At 37.0% G+C, this 23,977-nt stretch overlaps 2 protein-coding genes and 1 pseudogene across 4 annotated transcripts in view; 2 read left to right on the forward strand and 1 right to left on the reverse strand.

Annotated features, from left to right (window-relative positions):
* Eef1akmt2 (EEF1A lysine methyltransferase 2) overlaps positions 1–19,811 on the forward strand; it is a 37,806-nt gene extending 17,995 nt beyond the window's left edge. Inside the window, exons 4-7 of one of the 2 annotated variants that reach the window (XM_087185622.1) lie at positions 8,794–8,901; positions 12,768–12,984; positions 14,070–14,141; positions 19,263–19,811. In XM_087185622.1, the coding sequence (XP_087041748.1) occupies positions 8,794–8,901; positions 12,768–12,984; positions 14,070–14,131 (387 nt within the window). In that variant the 3' untranslated portion in view covers positions 14,132–14,141; positions 19,263–19,811. The remainder of the gene's footprint in view (positions 1–8,793; positions 8,902–12,767; positions 12,985–14,069; positions 14,142–19,262) is intronic. The other variant, XM_004838756.4, reaches the window with a different exon arrangement.
* Positions 6,301–6,454, reverse strand: LOC147825716 (U2 spliceosomal RNA; annotated as a pseudogene).
* Fam53b (family with sequence similarity 53 member B) overlaps positions 19,264–23,977 on the forward strand; it is a 135,532-nt gene continuing 130,818 nt past the window's right edge. Inside the window, exon 1 of one of the 2 annotated variants that reach the window (XM_021253300.2) lies at positions 19,264–19,380. The gene's annotated coding sequence lies outside the window, so the exon portion shown is untranslated. The remainder of the gene's footprint in view (positions 19,381–23,977) is intronic. The other variant, XM_087185615.1, reaches the window with a different exon arrangement.

Raw genomic sequence — 23,977 nt, forward strand, 5'->3', positions numbered from 1 at the left:
CCCCAGGCTCAGCAGAGCTCCCCTTCTGCTACCGTGGGGCAGTTGGCAGGACCTCATGGAATCTCAGGACTTTTCATTGTTTGGGGAAACAGTAGGAGGGTGTCTGGTCTGTTCTGGCTCGCTGAGTCACTCTCTGACTTGGCACTAGTCTTTGTCTTTCCTTTCACAGATCTTCTCCGCTCCACTAAGTTCTCCACGTTTTTGTTGCACTCTTGGGTCTCCCTGCTTTCTGCAGTCTCCAGCCAGGAGGGCTGGGGGCCTTCCTGTGGGAGCCCGCCAAGAATTGTAGGTAGCATGCTGGATGTCCCACAAATGCAGCACTCCCATTGTATATGGGTGGACTGGGCAACTTATTTTCTTCTGTGTTGAGCAAGCCTTTTCTCTCCCCACAGTGCCATCACTCAAAGGTGTTACAGCACTGTTGTTTACTGATAACTAGTGTGTGGAATGAGTGTGTCCTACTCTTTTCTGCTTTCAACTTCTTTGAATCCCCAGGTTGCGTGACTCACTTGTTTTGTAGAGTAGGGAGGTTAGGGTAATTGTGAGTCTATTTCATCAGCCAAGCCATCAGTAAAGTGCTGGCTCCCTCTCTCTTCTGGGTTCCTGGGGTCTATTCACTGTAACTTCAATAGCTCTATGATAGGTGACTGCTTGGAGAGAATTTGTGAAGACTGTTGTGGTGAAAGTGAAACTCATCCACTCTGGGCCACAGATCTCAAATCATTGAACCTTGGTTTTTCATAACAGTGGCGCCATTTTGGAGCTCAGCAGAATAATTTTTAGCATTACCTGCTATGAGAGTAACTAGTCCATTTTGGTACTTCTCCTAGAGATACCATCTATAGTATTTTAAGCTCCCCATGAGATAAACTTCAGTTTCCAAATCTGGTGAACTGAGGCTGCTGCAAAACTCCCTGTAGTCATTTATGATGTTTTGCTTTGTTTTTGGTACCAGGGATCGAACTCGGGACCTTGTGCTTGCAAGGCAGCGGGTGGAACCACTGAGCTAAATCTCCGCCCCCTGTAGTCATTCATGATGTGTGCAGCACGAAACAGTTGTATCATTTTGTAAATTTTTCATATATATATATACATACATACATACATATACACACACGTAATATATGCTGGTTCCAGTTGGCCTGCTTCCTGGCTGGCATTTGGAATTGCCAGTATTTTCCTGTTTTCTGTGTTAGCCATTCTAAAATATATATAGTAGCATTAGATCATAGTTTTAATATATTTTTCTAATGGGTAATGGAGTTGAACATGCATTCGGGTGCTTTTGTACCTTCCTTCTCCTTTTCCTCCTCCCCCTTCCGCCTCCTCCTCTTCTTCTCTACTACTACTACTACTACTGCTACTTCTACTACTGCTACTACTTTTCCTCTCCTCCTCTTCCTCCTCCTCTTGCTCCCTCCCTCTTTCCTACTCTCCCTCTCCCCCTTTTCTCCTTTTTTTTTTCAGGTACTGGAGATTGACCCCAGGGTGTTGTGCGTGCCAGGCAAGTTCTGTACATTGAGCTACACCCCCCAGTCCTTACCCTGGAGATTTTTAATCTGAAATTTAAAAATATGAATTCAAGTTCTGGAATAGTTATAGTATTATTCAGGCTCTTGATTTTATTCATTTTGTTTTGTTTCGGTTTTTGGCGACAGGATCTCGCTTTGTAGTTCAGGCTGGCCCTAAACTCACTATGTAGCCCAGGCTACCCTCGAACTTGCAGTGATCCTCCTGCCTCCCCCACCCCCTCCCCAGTGCTGGGTCTTGCTTTTAATTGAATGACTTTACATAGTTTTTGTGGTTTTTAAGGAATTAGTCCATTTTGAATTTATGTGCCTAGAGTTCTGCATAGTATTCTCTTATTATCCTTTAATGTTGGTATGATATGTAGTGATAATTCTTTCATTCCTAGTATTAGTAACTTGTGTCTTCTCTCTTTCTTTTACAGTGATGCTAGAAATTGGTTATTATTTTTAAGTCTTTTCTAAGAACCAACTTTTATTTTTGTTGGCTTTCTCTGTTTTAATTTCATTGAATTAATTTATTTTCATTCTTGATTTTAATTCATTTTGCACCTTTTTATGCTTAAGGTAGAAGCATAAATTATTGATTTGAGACTTATTTTCTAATAAATGTTGAATGTCATAGTGCTGTTTATTTGTAAGAATTACTGCATCCCAAACATTTTGCTGTCATATTTTTACTTTCATTCAGTACAAGTCTTCTGTATTTCATTTTTCTTCTTTTCTCTGAGAATTATTAAGAATTCTATCGTTCAATTTCCAGGTATTGGAGATTTTTTCTGATCATTCGTTGTCTCTTTCTCTTGGTACTGGGAACTGAACCCAGAGACTAGGCCATACTCTACCACTAAACTACATCTGCAGCACTTCTGTTGTCTTTTGTCTGTAGTATGTAGTCTAATTCATTTATGCAGAGAGAACATGCTTTGTATGAATTCACTTCTTTTAAATTTGTGAAGGCTTGTTTTATGATCCAAGATATATTTTGGTGAATGTTTCATATGTACTTGGAAAAAGTATGTATCTTGCTTATATAGAGTGGAATGTCCTATAAATGTTAAATAGATTCATTTATTTGGTGGTGTTTAGTTCTGTATCTTTGTTGATTTGTTTAGCTCCATCAGTATTGAAGAGTGTCTAACTGTGATTGTGGGTTTGTCTATTTTTCCTGTCATTTTTGTCACTTTTTGCTTCATGTATTTTGAAGCTCTATTAGGAACATACACATTTAGGATTTGTGTGTGTGTGTGTGTGTGTGTGTGTGTGTGTGTGTGTGTGTACTGCTGAGTTAACCCCTTTTGTTTTTTGGTTCTGGGGATTGAACTCAGGACCTGGCACTTGTGAGGCAGGTATGACACCACTGAGCTAAATCCCGAGCCCAAGTTAACCCTTTTTTATTGTATAATGTTTCTTTTTCTTTTTGTTTTTGGTACTGGGGATTGAACTTGGGTCCTTGTACTTGTGAGGCAGCCGGCATAACCACTGAGCTAAATCCCCGACCCCTGTGTGATGTTTCTTACCTTTGTAGTTTTCTTTGCTTTGAGTTTTAATGGTAATTATAAACTCATTCTAACTTTTTTCTTAAATTGAGATATAATTCCTGTACTATAAAATTCACCCTTCTAAAGTATGTAATTCATCGCTTCTTAGTTTATTCATAAAGTCATGCAACCATCACCACTATCTTAATTTTAAAAGATTTTTGTCTTCCAAGCTAGGCATGGTGGCGTATGCCTATAATATAAGCACTTGGGAGGGTGAGGCAGCCAGGCAACCATTAATCTATTTTCTGCCTCTCTGGATTCGTCTATTCTGGACATTTCATATGCAGCCTTTTGTCTGGCTTCCTTCACTTAGCATAATGTTTTTACAGTTCATCAATGTTGTAGTATGTTAAGGCTTTATTCTCTTATGGCTAAATACTGTAATATTCCATTGTTTGGATGATACACCACTTGTTTTTCAGTGCATTGACTGATGGATATTTACGTTGTTTTCACTTTTTGGCTATTATAAAATGCTGCTCTGAAAATTTGTAAGTTTTTGTGTAGAGATAGGTTTTCACATGCTAGGCAAGCACTCTTCAACAAAGCTACCCTCAACTTCTAAACCTCTTTATATTATAGTTATTGTAAATCTAACCTTTTTTTTTTTTTTTTTTTTTTCGGTACCTGGGATTGAACTTGGGACCTTGTGCTTGCGAGGCAGCCGCCAGAACCACTGAGATAAATCCCCAGCCCTAAATCTAACCTTTATGTGGATTAAAAATCTCATCAGATGTTGTAATTTTTACTTTTAAGTGTTGGATTTTAAAGAACTCAGTGAAAAAAGAGTAATTATATTCACCTAGATATTTATTCTACTGCTCTTCCTTTATTCTTCATCTCCCAAGTTGTTGTTTTTTTCCCCTCTGTCTAAAGAACTTCCTTTAGGGATATTTTAGGGAGATGTACTGGAAACAGATTTCTTAGTTTGCTTTCATTTGAGAATATGCTTATTTCAGATTCATTTACTGAGGGATATTTTTGCTGAATATAGAATTCTGAGCTAACTCTTTCAATATTTTAATAATATTATTTCATTTCTTAGTGACCTCTTGTTTCTGCAGTCATTTGAATTGTTTTGCTATAAATAATGTGTCATTTTTCTGGGTGCCTTCAAGATTTTGTTTTTAATTTTTTTTTTAGCATTTTGCTTATGATGTGCTACTGCTTGGATTTCTTTTATGTTTATCCTATTTGTTGTTCACCGAACTTTTTAAATATATAAGCTTATGCCTTTATACAAATTTGTTATATTTTTGCCCCTATTTCTTTTTCTTTTTTTTTTTTTTTGTACTGGGGATTGAACTCTGGACCTTGTGCTTGCGAGGCAGGCATGGTTCCACTGAGCTAAATCCCCGGCCCTCTTCTAATATTTTTTCTGAAGTAGTTGAAAGTTTAGCTCAGTGGTAGAGTGTTTCTTACCATGCATGAGGCTCTAGGTTTGATCCCCAGTACTCAAAAACCCCAACAAAACAAGAAAAAAACCATTATTATTATTATTATTATTATTATCATTATTATTATTTTGGTACCAGGTATTGAACTCAGGTCCTTGAACTTGTGGGACAGGCGGCCCCACCACTGAGCTAGATCTCCAGCCCAAAAAACCATTATTGTTAGTCCTTTTTAAAAATTGTGCCACAGGTTTCTTTCTTTTTTTTTTTTTTTTTGGTACTGGGGATCGAACTCGGGTCCTTGTGCTTGCGCAGCAGGTGGTGAAACCACTGAGCTAAATCCCCAGCCCTGTGCCACAGGTTTCTAAGCTTCTGTTCATTTTCTAAAAATTACTTCTCTCTGTTGATCAAATTTGATCATTTAAGGGCCAGGGATTTAGCTCAATGGTTCTGCCACCTTCCTGGCAAGCACAAGGTCCTAAGTTTGATCCCCGGTACTCCCCCCAAAATTTTGATCATATATATTGATCTGTCTTAAAGTTCATGTCTTTTTCTGCTTTCATCTTTGTTCTACTATTGATTCCACACACTGTGATTAGTTTATATGTCTGTTAAGGCCTTGTAAGTTCTCTCTGCATTTTTTATTTAACTTTACAATGAATTTGTTGTAGAAGGAAGTTTATTTGTCCCAAATGTTTTTCCATAGTGTGGATTTTCTAATTGCATCTCTATTATCATTTAACAATGTTCTTTGACCTCTGTATTGTCTGAAGGTTGGAAATTGGGTCTAGAATCAAGTTTAGCAAACTAAAGGATAGCTGTTCAGTCTGGGTTTCTCTTGTTTTTATAAATATTGTTGAAATACAACCATATTTACATGATGTCTATGGCTGTGTAAATGCTTCAGTGGTAAAGCTGAATAGTTAAAACAGACTATAGGGCTGGCAAAGCCAAAATGTTTATTATCTGTTCCTTTATAGAAAGTCTGCTGATTCAGAGAATTAATTGATTAATTAATTGTAGCACTGGAGGTTGAACCCAGGGCTTTTGCACTGAGCTACATTCCCTGCCCTTTTAATATTTTATTTTGAGAGAGGATCTTGCTAAATTGGCTAGGCTGGGTTTGAACTTGTGATCTTCTCCTTTCAGCCTCTTAAGTAGCTGGGATTACAGGTGCACACTAACATTCCTCAGAGATTTTATTTAATTTATTTATTTTTGGTTTTTTGAGACAGTCTTGCAATGTAGTTCAGTTGGTCTTGAACTCACTATGTAGTCCAGGTTGGCCTCAAGCTTATGGTGAGCTGCCTCAGCCTCCTCAGTGCTGGGATTACAGGTGTGCACCACTACACCTGACTCTCCCCAGAGATTTTAAATTCTTTTTTTTTGGCAAGTAAATTTAATAGGTGGTGCTGTTTATTCAGGGCCTGTGTATGGTAGGCAAGCACTCTATCACTGAACTACATCCCTAGCCTTTAAAAAATTTTACTTTGGGCTGGGGATGTAGCTCAGTGGTTTCGCCGCCTGCTGCGCAAGCGCAAGGACCCGAGTTCAATCCCTGGTACCAAAAAAAAAAAAAAATTTTACTTAGTGAAAGAGTCTTGCTAAATTGCCCAGGCTGGCCTTGAACTTGCTATCCCCATACCTCAGCCTCTGGAGTAGCTGGGATTACAGGCATTTGCCACTGTGCCTTGCCAATCCCCCCCCCCCGCCCCCGGGCAGATTGAACGCAGGGCCTCCACACTGAACTATATCCCTAACCCTTTTTATTTACCTTTTATTTTGAGACAGGATCTTATTAAGTTGCTAAATTGCCCTGGCTGGGCTTGAAATTATAATCTTATTCCCTCATCCTCCCGGAGTTCAGGGATAACAGATATGTGCCATCAAGCCTGGCTCATTTCCTACCTTTTTAGTGGATATTTTTATTAATGAATTTTAGATTGGTACTTTTCTACACTTGATCTTAGCCAAAAGGCCGAGAAGCGATTAGATTGGTACTTTTCTTTCATTTTCTTCTGGCTTTCAGTTTTTATAACGTATTGTCAGCTGTAAGGCCTGTTGGGTGTTTGAAGGTAATCTGTCCCCTTGTAAACCTCATCCCATTGCTTCTCTGCCTTTTGGGTAAGATCAAGTGTAGCAACCTCATCCCCACCCCCTAGATGCTTTTGAGAGTTTTCTGTTTTTATTTTTCATCACATATACTATGATATACCTAGATGTGGTTTTCTTTATTTTTATCCTACTTAAAATTTATAGTGTTTCTTCAGTGTGTAGTATTGTCAGTACTGGAAAATTTTCAGCCACATGACATTTTCTCTTCTGCCCATTCTCATTTCGTCTCCTCAGATTTCTCATACACACACACACACACACACACACACACACAGAGAGAGAGAGAGAGAGAGAGAGAGAGTAATTGGTGGCCAGGCACAGTGGTAAATGCCTGTAATCCCAGCTACTCCAGAGGCTGAGGTATGGGGATAGCAAATTCAAGGCAGCCTGGGCAATTTAGCAAGACTACCTCTGTATGTGAGACACGAATGTGTGTGTATAATATTTTATATTCTGTGTCATACTAGATCTTTTAGGTTGTTTTTTTCCCCATCCTTTTGTCATTCTATGTTTAACTGAAATAGTTTCTGATTTTTCTTTACTACTTCTTTAAAAAGTTTTTTTTGTTTTGTTTTGTTTTTTACTGTGTCTAACCTGCTATCAGTCCCATTCTTGATTCTCTTAATTACTGCATTTTTCAGTTCTGTCATTTGTTTGGTTCATTATTAAAGTTCTCAGCTGAATGTGGTGGCACACGCTTGTAATCCCAGCACTTGGGAGGCTGAGGCAGAAGGATCACTGCGTGTTCAAGACCAGCCTGCACTACATAGTGAGACCCTGCTGCAAGAAAAAAAAGTCTTCAATTCTCTGCCAAAATTCTCCAGCTTGTCACTGTCATTTATTTCAGATGCTTTATAAAATCTGTTTCTGATAATTCTTTTATTTGGCTCTCCTTTGGGGTCTGTTTCAAATGTCAGTTTCTCCCAAAGGTTTTTTGATCATTTGTTCTTTCCTTTAATGTCTGCTTATTTTTTTCTGAGTGCCAGAAATTGAATGTGAACAATGAAGATAGTTTGAGGCTCCAAGTGATTGTTCTAGGAACTTAAAACATCTACATATGATTTTTATAAGTTGTATTATAAGAATAAATAGGTATGGCAGAAGCTTTGAATTGGTAAGAATTGGTAGAATCATCTAGGTCTGTTAGAGAAGTAATTGAGGGAAATTTAAAAAAAACGAAAATCTCCAAAAGTAGAGAGGGAGACAGCTAACAGGGTAAGGAGTTGGCATCAACAAAGGGGATTTTAGACCCCTTCCAGCTAAAAATAATTAAAAGGAGCAAATGGTCTGTGGAAAATAATTGGTGTGGTGTTCCTTGAGTTCAGATTAGGTATAAGTCACTTAGGGTTGACAAGACTAGGTTAGTTTTATTGCATGAGGTACAGTAGTTCCGTTTTTGAAGGAAGTAACCATTTAGTAAGCAGTAGCACCAAGGGAATTTCAGGCCACATTGTACTTTGCAACTTCTTTTGTTTTTCCTATTTCCTTTTAAATTATTTTTAGCCTCAGTCTAAAAATGTTCAGCATAGTTAGGGAGTGGGGTGAAAAACAGAAGCCTCCATGCTTTTGCCACAGGTACCACATATCCTAGAAGGCTCAATGATTAGTAAAGAGCAAAACTCCCAAGTCCAGTGGGCCTTCTTGAACTCTGTGGGATATTCGTATCTGCTGAGTCTACCTCACAGATTTTTTGTAAAGATTTAATAGAATGTGTGGAATATTTACAAAATGAGTACAAATATAGGCTGGCTAATAATCACGTGACTGGCAGAGAATTGAATAATTTATAATTACACTGAAGGAAAATATTTAAAATCAATAACTTACTATATATACATTTAATTTATTCATATAATTTAATTGAGTTAAATAAAATTTATGTGTGAACTGTGGTATAGCAGCATCAGCAGTTAATATTATATTTTTTGGCCTGAGGGTTTATTCATACATTTTCATTATCTTTGAGAAAATGATTTCTTTTTGAAAAAGAAATAAAATATTATAAAAACAAATGAATAGTCATATATAAACTTAAACTTTTGGTTTCTATTTAGATTCTACAATAAATTTTAAACATTGTAGATGTGGAATATTATGTATCATTTGATCTATAACAAAATTAAAACAACTCAGTACTAAAGGAATATGGTAATACATAGGCAAAGCATACTAAAACTTTTAAACTAAAGTATAAAATTGTTTCTCTGTCTCTAGGCAAAATTTGGCTTCTCTGATATTACTGGAATTGATTATTCTCCTTCTGCAATTCAGCTTTCTGGAAGTATTATAGAGAAAGAAGGGTTATCTAACATTAAACTGAAGGTAACTACTATTTAAATTACTATAATATTTTATTTGTAATAGAAGTTATAAAGCTTAAATGTTTCTAAAATACACTAATCTGTTGACATCTTAGAACTTACAAATTTGGGGCTGGTGATTTAGCTCAGTGGTTTCTGCCGCCTGCTGTGCAAGCGCAAGGACCCGAGTTCAATCCCCGGTACCAAAAAAAAAAAAGAACTTATAAATTAATAATCAATCATAAGTAATCTAAATTGAAACATTTGACAGTAATTGCATTAAAAATTCACCTGGGTGTGGTGGCACATGCCTGTAATCCCGGTACTCTGGAGGCTGAGGCTGGAGGATTGTGGTGAGTTCAAGGCTAACCTGGGCCACATAGTGAGTTCAAGGCCAGCCTGAACTATGTAGCAAGAGCCTGTCTCTAAAAAAAAAAAAATCACTTTAGAGAAATTACTCCTCTTCTTAAATAAGTATGTGTTCATACACTATCTCCCTCAGTGTTTGCAAGAACATACAAATAATACCTCACTATGGATTAACCATATGAAAAAGTTTTAAATGCTTAATATAGTGTAATGTTGCCAAAAATCATTTTTCTTGTGTCCTAAGATCTGTGAGATAAAGACTGCTAACTTTGTGTTTCTAGTCCAGTCTTCTCATCTGAGCTTTAGAAGTGTATAAAAGATGCCTATAGCTGGGGATTTAACTCAGTGGTTTTGCCACCTGCTGCGCAAGCACAAGGACCCGAGTTCGATCCCCAGTACCAAAAAAAAAAAAAAAAGATGCCTATTATTATAAATTCTACTTGGATGGTTAACATTCTCTCAAATTAATGAGTCCAAAATGAAACTCTTGGTTTCCTTCTTAAATCTGTTCTCGCCAGTCTTTTTCACCTCTGCTCACCCTGTTGCACTAATTTAAGGAGTCAGCCTTCATTCTTCCTTTTAAAATCCCATATCCAAGCTGTTGATCCCAGCATGTGGGAATCTGCAGCAAGAGAACTGCTGTGAGTTTGAGTCCAGCCTGGGCTACATAGTGAGTTCAAGGCCAGCCTGAACTGCTCAAACAAGCAGGAAAAAAAGCGCCCATGTCCAATTCTTTTTTATTTTCAGAATATATCAGGAATGTGCACACTTCTTGATATTTTCAGCTGCCAGGTCTGAGCTACCATTGTTTTTTGCCTAAACTACCACAGAACTACCACAGCAAGCAGCTTTTTTAGTTAGCTCCCCATTTCTACACATGAAGCCCGATTCCATGTACTACAGGCTAGCCAGAGTAATTTTTTTTTTGGTAGTACTGGAGATTAAACGCAGGGCCTTTGCACTGAGCTACATCTTCAGCCTGTTTTTTAAAAAATTTTTTTCAATTTTGAGACGGGGTCTTACTCAATTGGTAAGTTGCTCAGGCCGGTCTCAGACTTGCAGTCCTTCTGCCTCAGCTTTCCACAGTGCTGGGATTATAGCATATGGCCACCATACCCAGCAGTTCATGTCACATCCTTGCTGACAGCCCTCTATTGACTTCTCTTTGCATTCAGAATGGAATCTAACCCCACACCCAGTTTTGCTAAGTCCCTCATTTCTTCTTTCCCCCTTTATGCAGTCCTCCAGTCACACTGGCTCTAGGTTCCTGAAACATGTTCTTGAGTCTTTATACCTGTTGCCTTCTGCCCAGACTGTTCTTGCCCCAACATGTTTGCTTCATCATTATCATTCAGATCTCTGCTCAGATAATCACCTTTTTTTTTTTCTGTTTTGTTTTTTTGGTTCCGGAGATCGAACTCGGGTCCTTGTGCTTGCGCAGCAGGCGGCGAAACCACTGAGCTAAATCCCCAGCCCCTAGATAATCACCGTTTTGGAGAGGACTTTCCAGAACCCTTTTCCAAAATATTGTCTTCCCAGTCACTCACTGTGTTATTACTGTTTTTATTTTCTTTGTTCAGTGTATGTCTTAGCCTGTTTTCTGTTGTTACAACTGAATACCACAGGCTGGGTAATTTATAAAATATAGAGGTTTATTTAGCTTAGAGTTCTAGAGGCTGGGAAGTCTTAACACCACGGCACTAGCATATAGCAAGGACCTTCCTGAATAATAATTTGGTGGTGAAGAACACATGGTGAGACAGAGCAAGCATGCCAGATGGAGCTTGCTTTATAACAAAGCCACACCTTCAGTAGGCCATTAACCCACTCATGAAGAGAGCACCTTCATGACCCAGTGACCCCCTAAAGGCCCCACTTCCATATCCCAGTAACAAAAACAAAACAAATACAAAAATATAAACAACAACAATAAAAACCAAATACCATTAACATGTGATCTATTCTGGAGGACACACTCCAACTATAGGAACTTATTTGTCTCCCTGTATGTAGACTAGTAAAGGTGCTCTCTGTTTTATTCACTGTTAATCCTGTATCTGGAAAGTACCTACAAAATGTTTGCTGAATACAGGAGTACTTTTATTCAAATATTTAGGATGAGAAAGCTTCTCCAAAGTTAGTTCTTCAGAATAGTAGCATGTATAATAAATACTTTGGACATGAGGAAAAGGAAAAAACCCCATCTTCTAATATAAATTCATAATATCTACTTTTTTTTTTTCAATATTGGGGATTGAATGCAGGGATGCTTTGTAGTGTCCACATGATTTAAGTCGGAGTTTTAGATTTTTTTTTTTTTGAGACCAAGTCTCACTGTATAGTTCAGGCTGGCCTTGAACTTAACGATGTAGTCTAGGCTGACCTTGAACTCATGGCGATCCTCCTGCCTCAGCCTCCCAAGTGCTGGGATGACAGGTGTATTGGCACCATGCCAGGCCAACAGCAGTTTAAGATAAAATTCTATTTATGATTACTTTATTAAATTTATATGAATAATCATGAGCTAATTTTGTTTTTCAAAGTAGCTGTTCAGGGTTAAATTCATTGGCAAATTTTTGAAACTACTGTATAAAGTTGATACAGATCACTGTTTCAGATACTTAAATTATATCAGGTTATTGAGAAATGGATGCTGATGTATGACTAAAAATTTAAAGTGCAGGATATTTACCAACTTAAGTAATTATAGTTTGAACAGTCATTTAATTTCTAAGCTTCCTACCATTCATATATCCATTAGTAGCTTTGCAAGCCACTGAGTCAAAGCAAAAGAACTTCTGATTTACCGTGCTCACTTTAGGTCACACAACTAGGAATATAAGCTAAAAATCTTATTTCCTGAGTTCCAAATATATTTTGTCATTTTGATAAATATGTCAAATATTTTACTTTTTTTTTTTTTAATGGTGTTGGAATGATAGGCATTTGCACTGAGCTGTATCTCCAGCCCTTTTATTTTACTCTGAGATAGGATCTTGCTACATTGCCCAGGCTGGGCTCGAATTTGCAATCCTCCTGTCTCAACCTCCCAGAGTCCTGGGATTACAGGAGTGCACCACCATACCCAATGTAAATTTTTTTTTTTTTTTTGGTACCTGGGATCGAACTCGGGTCTTTGCACTTGCGCAGCAGGTGGCAGAAACCACTGAGCTAAATCCCTGGCCCAGTGTAAATATTTTACTTTTGACAAGCAACATGTTCATAAATCTGGAGTGTGAGCTGCTAATAATGTGCTGCTATTATTGGGCTTTGATATGCTTCCAAATTTGTAGAGATTTGAAATGTTCAGGAAACGTCAACCTCTCTTACTAATCTTGGCTTTAATGATCTTGGAATGAAGCTCATAAAGTTAACTATAATATAGCAGATATGTTTATTATATGTAAAATACCATCATAATTAATGAGCCCTTTTATCCATAACTTTTTATAGGTTGTCACTTAAATTCTATAAAGATTGTGTTAATTGTTCTCACACAGACATTGATTTTTAATATAGGTAGAAGACTTTTTGAATCTTTCTACAAAGCTGTCTGGATTTCAAATTTGTATTGACAAAGGGACTTTTGATGCCATAAGTCTTAATCCTGACAATGCAATTGAGAAGAGGAAGCAATATGTGAAATCTCTCTCTGTGGTGTTGAAAGCAAAAGGCTTTTTTCTAATAACTTCATGTAACTGGACCAAGGAAGAGTTGCTAAATGAATTCAGTGAAGGTAAATGGCTACATGGTGTTTAAATGTGCACTTACCTCAGGTTTCTTGTACTTAAGTAGGTTTTTTTCCCCCTTGGTGTTACAGTGTTTTACTTTCCTATTTGTGGGAATTGTCTGCTTTTCTTCTCTGTTAATTTCCTTGGTAATAACTTTTAACTGTATATACAAAGCACAGAGAAATAACATTGGTTGAGATCCAGAGCGCTTTTTAAAAATTTTCCCAGAAATCTTGGCAGTTAAGTACTAAAATTTATGAGCCTGTAAAATCAAGTTCTTTATTTAAGCAATCCAATCTTTTATTTAAGCTATACAATCTATTATTTAGAGAATAAAAAAAAGCACATGTATTATGCTTTTGACTTTAGTGTACTAATTTCACTGGCAAATCTCTAATAATGCAAATAGAAGTAGTATATTTTAAAGTCTTGTGTGATGTTATGTGATGAGATTTTTGTTTTTTCTTTTTTTCCTAGTACTGGGATTGAACAGAACCTTTGTACTGAGCTGTGTTTCTAGTCTTTTTCTTTTTTCTTTTGAGACAGCTGTCTCACTAAGTTGCTAAGTTGATGACCAGGCAGAGCTCAGACTTGCCTTCTGCATCAGCCTTCCAGAGTACTGGTGTTATAGGTGTATGCCACCAGGCCCTGCTGATATTTTCAATTTTATAGATACTTTTATGTCTACTTTAGTGGTCATTTAATTTAGGATTTATCTTCTTGTTTTCAGCATATATAGAACAATTTTTTTTCTGGTACTGGGAATCGAACTCAGGACCTTGCGCTTGCAAGGCAGGCGTGTTGCCACTGAGCTAAATCCCTGGCCCCCACAGAACAATTATTTTTAACATTGCTCAGAAGTAAAATATAGGGAATGGTAGAAGTTCTACATAAGTTTCCTAATATTTCCTAATTCTTGAGGAAATTGCTTCCTTTTTCTCCATTTGGATACCAACTTAGGATCCTTTTTTACCCCATTAGCCAAGTATAATTAAGCTGTACTAAATAGGATCATGTGAACATTGAGAATCTATAATTTATACACAAAACATTTTGAGTTCTCTGGTTGATTGTGCCTTGCATATTTTAGGGAATATTTTGTCTGCCAACGTATTTGTGAAGTGCAGAGACATTTCTGGGAAAGTATTTTGAAAATCTTCAGGTATTTGCTTACTTTTTTCTTGGAATTCTTTTCAGATTAGTATGTATGCATGTATGTATTTTGGAGGGCAATAGGAATTTTTAGGATGGAGTCTTAAGTAAATGATATGGTACTAAATATTTGATTAAATTTTGAACCTCAATTGTTATAAGCTAATGGGTGATTTACCTCAAGAGAGCAGTTTCCTGTGTACTGTTATTTATAACTATACTGCATGGGCTGCATCTTAGATTTTTCTTTTTGGTATTAAGGGACCAGGCAGGGAGAACACTTAACACATGCCCCTTTGTGTGCATTCAGAGAGTTTGACAGGTTATATAATGTAAAACTTGCAGTGTTTGAGGCTAGAAATGTGAGCTTGTGGCTTCATTACCATTGCCTCTGGAAAATAAGAGTTATATGTGATTTATTGTCTTTTATTTTATGCTGTTAATTTTATTATCTTCCATGTTAAATACTTCCTTTAGAACTGCTGAAGCCCCATATCAATCGTCTTTCCTTCTTCCGAAGTTTGACAGTTTTAATAAATGCTCAGAGTTGTACTGTGTAGGGCAAGTCCCTTTCCTGGTTTTTAAATACAGGTGTTCTCTTTTACTCCTTGAACCAGCAGACAAAAACATATTTGTCTGTCTTTGATAATGAGGAACAGACTTTAGCCTGGTATATAGCATATTTTAAAATGTGTCTGTGTCTGAGAACTGTTGAGTAAACTCTTTATGTTCAATTTTAGAACTAAATACAGAGTTAAAATAAGTGAAATGTTATAAAAAGAAATGTTAAAGAAATAATTACATACCATTGATGACATATTTTTTAGGCATGAGTCTCTTAGAAGATGGTGTTTAGAGTTAGATGCAGGACAGTAACAGTACCCTGCCATGTATCACTGTCAAAGATTGTTACTAGCTACTCAGATGGCTGGTACATTTCTCTTGGCCTTACTATTTTTTTTTAAGTTCTTTTCTTATTTTAAGTGTAAATATTCATAAAACTGTTGAAATTAATCTTGCATTTTTTCCTTGGTAGCACTATTCATACAGTGTAAACATTTTGTGTTGTAATTTGTTCAGGGAGGGTCAACTTGAATCAGTTGTCAGATATCATAGTGTTCTAATTTGATATCCAAGGGGCTTAACTTTATTACAAAGACTGAATTAAAACAACAGCAATGTATTTTACTATAAAAGTAATCTAGATTCATTGTGAAAAAGTTGAAAATGTTAGTAACCTCACCACATAAGCATATAGACTAAACTTACTAAATTTTTTGAGGGGTCTTGCTATGCAGTTCAGTCTGGCCTTGAGCTCACTATGTGTCTTAGATACTTTACTCTTGTTGCTGAGACAAAATACCTGACACTCAAAAGTTAAAGGAGGAAAGATTTATTTAAGCTCACAGTTTGTAGAGGAATCAGTCCATAATCTCCTGGCTCCAAGGCAGGGTGGATGGCAGACAGGCATAGCAGAGAAGAAACAGTTCATGGGAGGCAGAAGGTAGCAAAGCAAACAAGAGACAAGACAAACGTCTTTCTGTTCCTTATATTGTATCCAGTCTACTGGGATTAGGGAGGTGCCAAACCAATCAGTGGACTGATTTAGTAATCACCCACCCTTAATCCTAGCACCCTTCATCCTAGCATTGCAACATGAATCAGTCACACACTCTGGATTCAGCCACCTCTGAAAAGCCCCACCTATGACTGCATGAAGCTTTTAGGGGGACATCTAGACACAAGCCATAACACTGTATAACCCAGGATGTCCTTGAACTCTCAGTGATCCTCCTGCCTTGGCATCCCAAGTACTGGGATTACAGGTGTGCACCACCATGGCCAACTAAAATCCTCTGTTAACCATCAATGGAATACAATCACTAGTTAAGATTTTGACTGAGCATGGTGGCATCCACCTATAATCCCAGCATTCTGTGAGGCTGAGGCAGGAGGCAAGTTTGAGCCCAGACTGGGCAATTTAGTCACTTAGTAAGACCCTGTGTCAAAATAAAAAGCATAGCTGGGCGCATGCCAGTAATCTCAGCATTCAGGAGGCTGAGGCAGTAGGACCACCATGAGTTCGAGGCCAGCCTGGGCTACATAGTGAATTCAGGGCCAGCCTGGGCCACATAACAAGAGCCTATCTTTGAAAAACCTCTCAAAGAAAAGAAAAGAAAGAAGAAAAAAAAACAACGCATAAAAACTGGCTGAGATGTATGTAGCTCAGTGCAAAGGCCTTAGGTTCAATCCCCAGTATCTCCCTCCTCCCCCAGAAAAGATTCTGGTGCATTATATACTGAAATCTTACATAACTTCTATAGGTTTAGGTTCAGGGACTTAAAAAATTAGTTCTGGAAAATTGATACCACTGCATTGTATCTTGAAAATGTTCATTTTAAGCATATGTAAAAAATCTCTGAAAACAAATATGGGTGTGTGCCCATGTACCTAATACAGTGGTTCCATTTTCCAACATTAAAGTATATCATGCATTATGCTATTTCAGACGAGATTGGGTGCATTCAGGGTGGTATGGCCGTAGACATCATGCTAATTCAAATGCCTGTTCTTTGAGAAAGTTTTCTTACTATCTTTTTTTTTTTTTTTTTTTTGCAATACTAGGGATTGAACCCAGAAACTCTTACCATTAACCTACCTCTCAGCCCCTTTGAAATATTTTGTTTTGATACAAGGTCTTGAATTGCAGGCATGCACCATTGTGCCCAGTGTATGATCTGGTTTTGTTGTTGTTGTTTGTTTGTTTGTTTTTGGTACTGGGGATCAACTCGGGACCTTGCACTTGTGAGGCAGGTGGCAGAACCACTGAGCTAAATCCCCCAGCTCCTGTTTGTTTTTTGATTTTTTTAAAAAAAATTCTTTTTGAAAAAAAAACAACTCTTTTTGGAGACAGGGTCTCACTATGTAGTTCAGGCTGGCCTTGAACTATGTAGCCCAGGCTGGCCTCGAACTTGTGGCGATCTAGCTGCCTTAGCCTCCCAAGTGCTGGGATTACAAGTGTGCTTCACTATGCCTGGTGATCTGTTTTTGAATTTTTCTTTTTCTTTTTTTTTTTTTTGGTACCGGGGATCGAACTCGGGTCCTTGTGCTTGTGTTTTTGAATATTTTTAATGAGTATCTTAATATTTATTAAGATTTGGTGAAGTTTACTGGTCATGGTGGCATGCATGCCCGTAATCCCAGCATTTAGGAGGCTCAGACAGGTGGATAGAGAGTTCAAAGCCAGCCTGGGCTACATAGTAAGACTCTGTCTCAAAAAACAACCAACAACAACAACAAAACTGGAGATTTGGTGAAGTTTGATAAAGAATATGAATTAGAATATGTAATGACACAAAATATAAAAATCTAGTTGATATGAATATATAATCTTTTAAACATTTTTTTTCTGTTTACAATAGTTATTTGAACTCAGAGCACGGAAACAAATAAAAATCCTCTCAAACTGTTAGTCCTGTCACTAAAGGGAAACCTTGGTTAACATTTTAAAATTTTTATTTTCTGTTTATTTTTTGGGGTGCTAGGAATCAAGCCATTGTGCATGTTAGGCAAGTGTTCTATGGGTGAACTAACTATATGCCCAGCACTGTTTTATTCTTTGAAACCAAAGTAATAAAATGTTATATTTGCATCTTATTTTATAGTTTAGAAAAACACCACATTGTTTTATTGGGATCTTTACAAATCACTGAGTTCCATAGGGGACACTGGTATCTGTAATTTCCTTGCATTGAATTCAGGAGTCTAGAGAAGGTGTCTTGACCCGTATATCTCTCAATTAATAAGTGGGAAGGCTCACATTTGAACTCAGGACATTTGACTTCAAGTTAGTTTTGTTTTGTTTTTGAATAACCACACTGTGCTGCATGGAAAATTACTAGTTTGTTTTTTTCCAAGACCAATTTACTGGTTCAGTTTGGGTTTTGAACTTTGTTATAAATTCTTTTTTTAAACGGGCTGGGGATTTAGCTCAGTGGTTTCACCGCCTGCCTCAAAAGTGCAAGGTCCAGCTGGGCATTTAGCTCAGTGGTTCCGGCGCCTGCCTTGCAAGTGCAAGGTCCTGAGTTCGATCCCCGGTACCAAAAAAAAAAGTGCAAGGTCCCAGGCTAGGGATTTAGCTCAGTGGTTCTGCTCCCTGCCTCGAAAGCGCAAGGTCCTGAGTTCAATCCCTGGTACCAAAAAAAAAAAATTTCAATTAAAACTTGTGGTAAAACACATAAGATTTTACCATTTCAATCACTTTCTAAGTGTACAGTTCAGAGGAATAAGTACACTGACATCATTGTGCAATTGTCCTCACCATTCATCCCCAGAATGTTTTCATCTTCTACAAATGCACTTTTGCTTCCAGGTTTTTTAAACCTTTCTGTGTTAAGCACTTTTATATGTGTGATATGGATTAGTTGAATTCCTGTAATAAAACCATATAAAAAACAGTGCCTGACACATGGTAAGAATTCAATACATGATAGTTGCTTCCTGTAAAGAAGGCAGTGAAATAGGGTAAGAGAGATGTAGGTGGAAGGGATGGTAAACAGGAAGTGGAGGAAATAGATTGAGAGGGAGTCTTTTTTTGCAATGTGTTTTTGGTGTTGTCTGTTCCTTGTTCATTTCAAAATGTTTTTTGGGTTTGCACACACGCCATGCACTCATAGTAGAAATAGAAAATCACAAAATGAAATTCAATCACCATTCAGAGTTTGAAATCAGTTTTATAAGGGATTTGTGGAGTGATTTTTTTTTCTTTTTTTGGTACTGGGGATCGAACTCGGGTCCTTGTGCTTGCACAGCAGGTGGCAAAACCACTGAGCTAAATTCCTGGCCCTTATAAGGGATTTGAAAGTAAATGTTAGCCGGACATGATGCGGAGGAACAGGGATCACAAGTTTGAGGCCAGCCTCAAATTTAATGAGACTCTGTCTTAAAATAAAAAAGAAAAAGGCTGGGGGTGTAGCTCAATAGTAGAGGGCTTTCCTAGTATGTATGTGATATGTGTGAGGCCCTAGGTTCAATACCCAGAACCACAAAAATAAAAAGTACAATGTTAATACAAATTTCCCTTAACTGAGATTCAATCCCTAATTAAAAGTATTTTAATTTTGTCCAACAGGATTTGAACTTTTTGAAGAGCTGCCAACACCCACGTTCAGCTTTGGAGGCAGATCTGGAAACAGTGTAGCAGCGTTGGTTTTCCAGAAAAAGTGAGACTTTTCCTTGGACAAATTCAGGTAGCTTTTTAAAAGAAGCTACACAGCAAAGTATATCTAATACAGAAAATACAAGTGCAAATAAGTGTTTAGTAAGTACACAGGATACACATGGTGACTAGTTATAATGGGATGGTGAAAAAAAATCATGAGTATATAAGTGGTTGCTTTTAAGAGACTGATGAATAAATTTGCTTTTATACTTGAAATGTAAATATTTTTTCCATTGTTTACCTTTAAACAATTTCCTATAATTGCTAAACAGTTAAAAGCTTTAAGTAAATGAATTAACAAAAAGCCTGTATTCTTGATTTTCGTGCCTTGGTAAAGTTGAATTCAGTATAGCTGTTTAGGAAGATTTCACCAAACTATTCCAGGGCCAGCATAACAAAATAACTTTCTTAGTGTTTTATTAAAATATGAAACAATAAAAAATACTATTTTGAGTTGAATGGTGATTATTTTTAAAATACTTTAACAGCTGGGAAGAACTTCCTGACCTTCACATATGTAATTAGGCAAAATCAAATAAATGTATCAGTTGATCAGGAAATATTTATTGCCAGGCTTGGTGGTACACATCTGTAATCCCAGCATTTGGGGGACTCAGGCAGGAGGATTGCAAGTTTGAAGCCAGCTTGAACTACCTAGCAAAACTCTGTCTCAAAAACAAAAACAAAAAACAAAAACCCAAAAAACAAAACAAAACAGAAACCAAACTAAAACAAAAAAGAATTGAATTTTGTCATTCTTCTGGGAGAAGCCCTTAGGGATATAGAGGCAAATGTTCTAGTTAGGGGCTAATTTAGCAAGATAGTGTATTTACATATTGCTTTGAAAAGATAAGGAGGCTGGAGATATACCTCATTGGTGTAGCATTTAGCATGTACCCAAAGCCTTGAGTTTAATACCCAGTATTGCAACAATAACAACAACAAGAAAGATAATACTTAATGCCATTTTGCATTGGGGTAGTGTTTTAATATTGGAGTCATAATGCAAGGTTTTAAAAAGTTATGTAATTTTGATGATTGTTCAGCTTTTTGGGCCTACTGGATTATAAAACTCACAATTTTTGTTATTTAGTAAATGTTTCTCCATTATTAAGTATAGCATTATATCCTTAAAAAAATTTTTTTTTTTTGAGACAGGGTCTCACTACGTTCAGGCGGGCCTTGAACTGACTATGTAGCTGGGGGGGTGATCCTGCTGCCTCAGCCTCCTGAGCGCTGGGATCACAGGTGTGTGCCACCAAGCCTGGCTCTTCCTTTTTATTTTTTGAGGGTTGAGGGTGGTATGAGTCTTAGATCAACACTAACCATTAATGGTTCATTACATGGACTTTTGGACAAAAACAGCAGTTTTGGAAAAGCTTTTTTTTTGGTCTTTTCTTTTTTCTTCTTTTGGTACCAGGGATCAAACTCAGGGCCTAGCTCTTGCTAGCCAGGCGCTGCACTGCTGAGCTACATCCTGGCCCTGGGAAAGCTTTTTGTTTTTTCTGGTTTTTTTGGTACCAGGGATTGAACTTGGGTCCTTATGCTTGCGAGGCAGGCAGCAGAACCACTGAACTAAATCCCCGGCCCCCTGGGAAAGCTTTTATAAAGTATAATAAGTGAGAAATTACTTCAAAATATATCCAATTTAAACATTTTAAAAATTATGTTGGTTTTCTGAGACTGCAGCAACATATAGTTTTATAATTTATTGAGGAAACCTGTTTTGTTTTTTTCACATTGTCTTTTGAACTAACAGATAAGTAATCTTTTAGAATTTCAAGTGGTTATATATATTACCAATCCAACAAAATAGGCTTTCTACATATGACTAGACTGAGACATTGAGTTTGATTCACAGAAAACTTGGAATGGGTTGTTTAAAAAAAAGATGTTTGAGTCCCTGGTGGGGCATGTTTGTTCCATTTGCAAAGGTAAAGGCTTTTTAATTCTTTTTTGACTCATGGAGCTGTTGATAAGATTAGGAAAAGGGAATTGTCATTCTTCTTAGTATTTTAATCTTGCTAGAAGGCAGCTTCTTAAGGATTGAAATCAGAATAAATGGAAGGTATAAAATGCTAACATGAAATTAGTATTTTCAAATAATACCAAGCTGTTAGGAACCAGACCATTAAATGCCACTGTTAATGAAATAAACTATAAATACATTTGTTTTAAAACTTATATTTAAAACTTTATATTATTAAACTCAGTATTATTAAATCTTATGAATAGGTGGGCAACTATGAACAAAATTACAGTTATAAAAAAGAGCAGTAAGTTATGTAATGAATGCTGTTTTCCATGGATAAGAAGTTGGAATTGTAATTTTATTTAATCAAAATGCACTTATTTTGAGGAAACTTGTTTGAAATGCAAACAAGATTTCTCTGAGAAGCCTGCTTACAGCTGTTGCTTTTCACCATGTTACTGGTGCATAACAGGCCACTTCTGTATGTAGGAAGTGCGTATGCAAGTCCAAAGGGAACTGAAGCTTGAATGGATGGACTCCACCAATTAACAGTTTTAAAAACATTTTGTTTTAAGGCAAGTGCACAAATTAAGAGTTATTTTGGGGGACTAGCATTTTATGTATATGGGGATCAAACCTGACACTACGCTTAGCAGCTACTAAAGCCATTTAAAAACAAATATAGGGGGCCGGGGATTTAGCTCAGTGGTTTTGCCGCCTGCTGCACAAGTGCAAGGTCCCGAGTTCGATCCCCGGTACCAAAAAAATAAAATAAATACAGGACTGGGGATTTAGCTCAGTGGTTCCGCTGCCTGCCTCGCAAGTGCAAGGTCCCGAGTTCGATCCCCAGTACCAAAATAAATAAATAAATAAATAAATAGAAATAAATACAAACTGATTTTTTTCCATATCATAGCAGAAAAAAATCTTGCTTTCCTTCATCTATGATATATATGCAATCTTTTATTTATTTTGAGAGAAGGTTGCTAAACATATACAAAAGATAATCATTTTATGAATAATATGCTCTAATTCACTTATAATCTATTTTAAAATTTCTAACTGTAATACAGTATTGGATATTGGCCTCATTGTATATTCACCTAGAGTACAATAGAAAACTTAATTTTTAAGAAACCTACATCAGTAATTTTTATATAGCCTTAAAATAATTTTCCTCAAGAGGCTGGGGATATAGCTCAGTGGCACCGTGCCTGCCTGGAAAGTGCAAGGTCCTGAGTTCGATCCCTGATGCCATAAAAAATTTTTTCCTCAAATTGGTATGCAAAGAAATAAAGAGCACCCCTGCTAATCTTTGTTTGTTTTTTGTTTGTTTGTTTTTGGTACTGGGATCAACTTGCTAGCCAGTCGGTGGAACCACTGAGCTAAATCCCCAGCCTCACCTCTGCTAATCTTAATAGACTTTGTTTTCTTAATTTTATTTTATAGACTTGTGTTTGTGTGTGTGTGTCTGCCCGTCTATCTGCTGTTTCTCTGTCTCGTGGCCTGTAATGAAAATATGTACAAATGTGGACAATCATCTTGACTCCAGGGGAGGGACTTGGGTTTTGATTTCCTGTCTTTTGGCTCCGTGAGCTAGTCTGTGTGCTCCAGAGACAGCCAAGTGTCTATGTTCCACCATAGCAACCTCTTCAGCTAATTGTAGTGGGGGTATGGGTGGACTTGGAAAGGAGTCTTGTCCTGTATATTTTCCTGGAAAAAGGCTGCCATGACAAGGTTTCTTTGTGGGAACCATGGAACATATTAGGCTGAAAGGCAATTGCATAGTGGGGAAAAAATTAGGAAATCTTATCGGGGTTGTGTTTTTTTTTTTTACTTAGGCAGAAAACAGAGATGTCAGTAGAAGGAGGAGTGCAGGGGCATGTTTTATTAACAGTTAATGGAAGAAAATTAATGCTAATTTATTCTTCATACATACCACTCAATTTGTTAGAAAAGTAAGAGAATAGTTTGAAATTCTTTGGTCAATTGATGGAGTCCTATGTTAGGGGCATAGAAATGAAACTCAACATTAAGCAGACAAATACCCAAGCCCACAGGCTACATAAATGCTGAATAAAACCAGCTCTACAATGGAACTCTGAAAAGCTTTGGGTAAGAAGCCTAATGAATGATTGAATATGACCTTAGCAAAATCCCTGGAGTGTTGTTGAAAGATCATTCATTTCCAGCTTAGATGTCAAGATGGGCTCTAGTAGCCGGAAAAAAAAGAGAGCTCGAGTCGGTACTTACTGAGTTTTAAAAATCTTTATAACATAGTGCATTAGACTAACCATTAAAAGGGATTTTCTTGCTGAATTTTGAGCTGTCACTGTGTGGGACACCTAGTTTAGGCCCAAATCAAATTTAAAGATAGGAATAATTCCCAAGACATGAATGTGTCAATATCCTGCTATTATGGACTAGAACTTCAAAAATTGGAATGTATAGGCTGGCAGAATGTACTTTTGTCATGCTGATACTATTGTAAGAAAGACTTATAACCAAGCAATCAATTGTGATTTAAAGTATTTGCAAATTACTTGCCTAGCTTATTAGAGGAAGATATAAGTAACCAAAATCTACATTTTTTCAGAAGAAATGATTTTGTTTTATGGAGAAAAGTTTTACCCATGTTATATTTTTAGAATGT

The sequence above is a fragment of the Heterocephalus glaber genome, unplaced genomic scaffold (genome assembly GCF_053883595.1).
Source record: "Heterocephalus glaber isolate CG9 unplaced genomic scaffold, H.glaber_assembly_v1.0 deba00001497, whole genome shotgun sequence".
NCBI lineage: Eukaryota > Metazoa > Chordata > Mammalia > Rodentia > Bathyergidae > Heterocephalus > Heterocephalus glaber.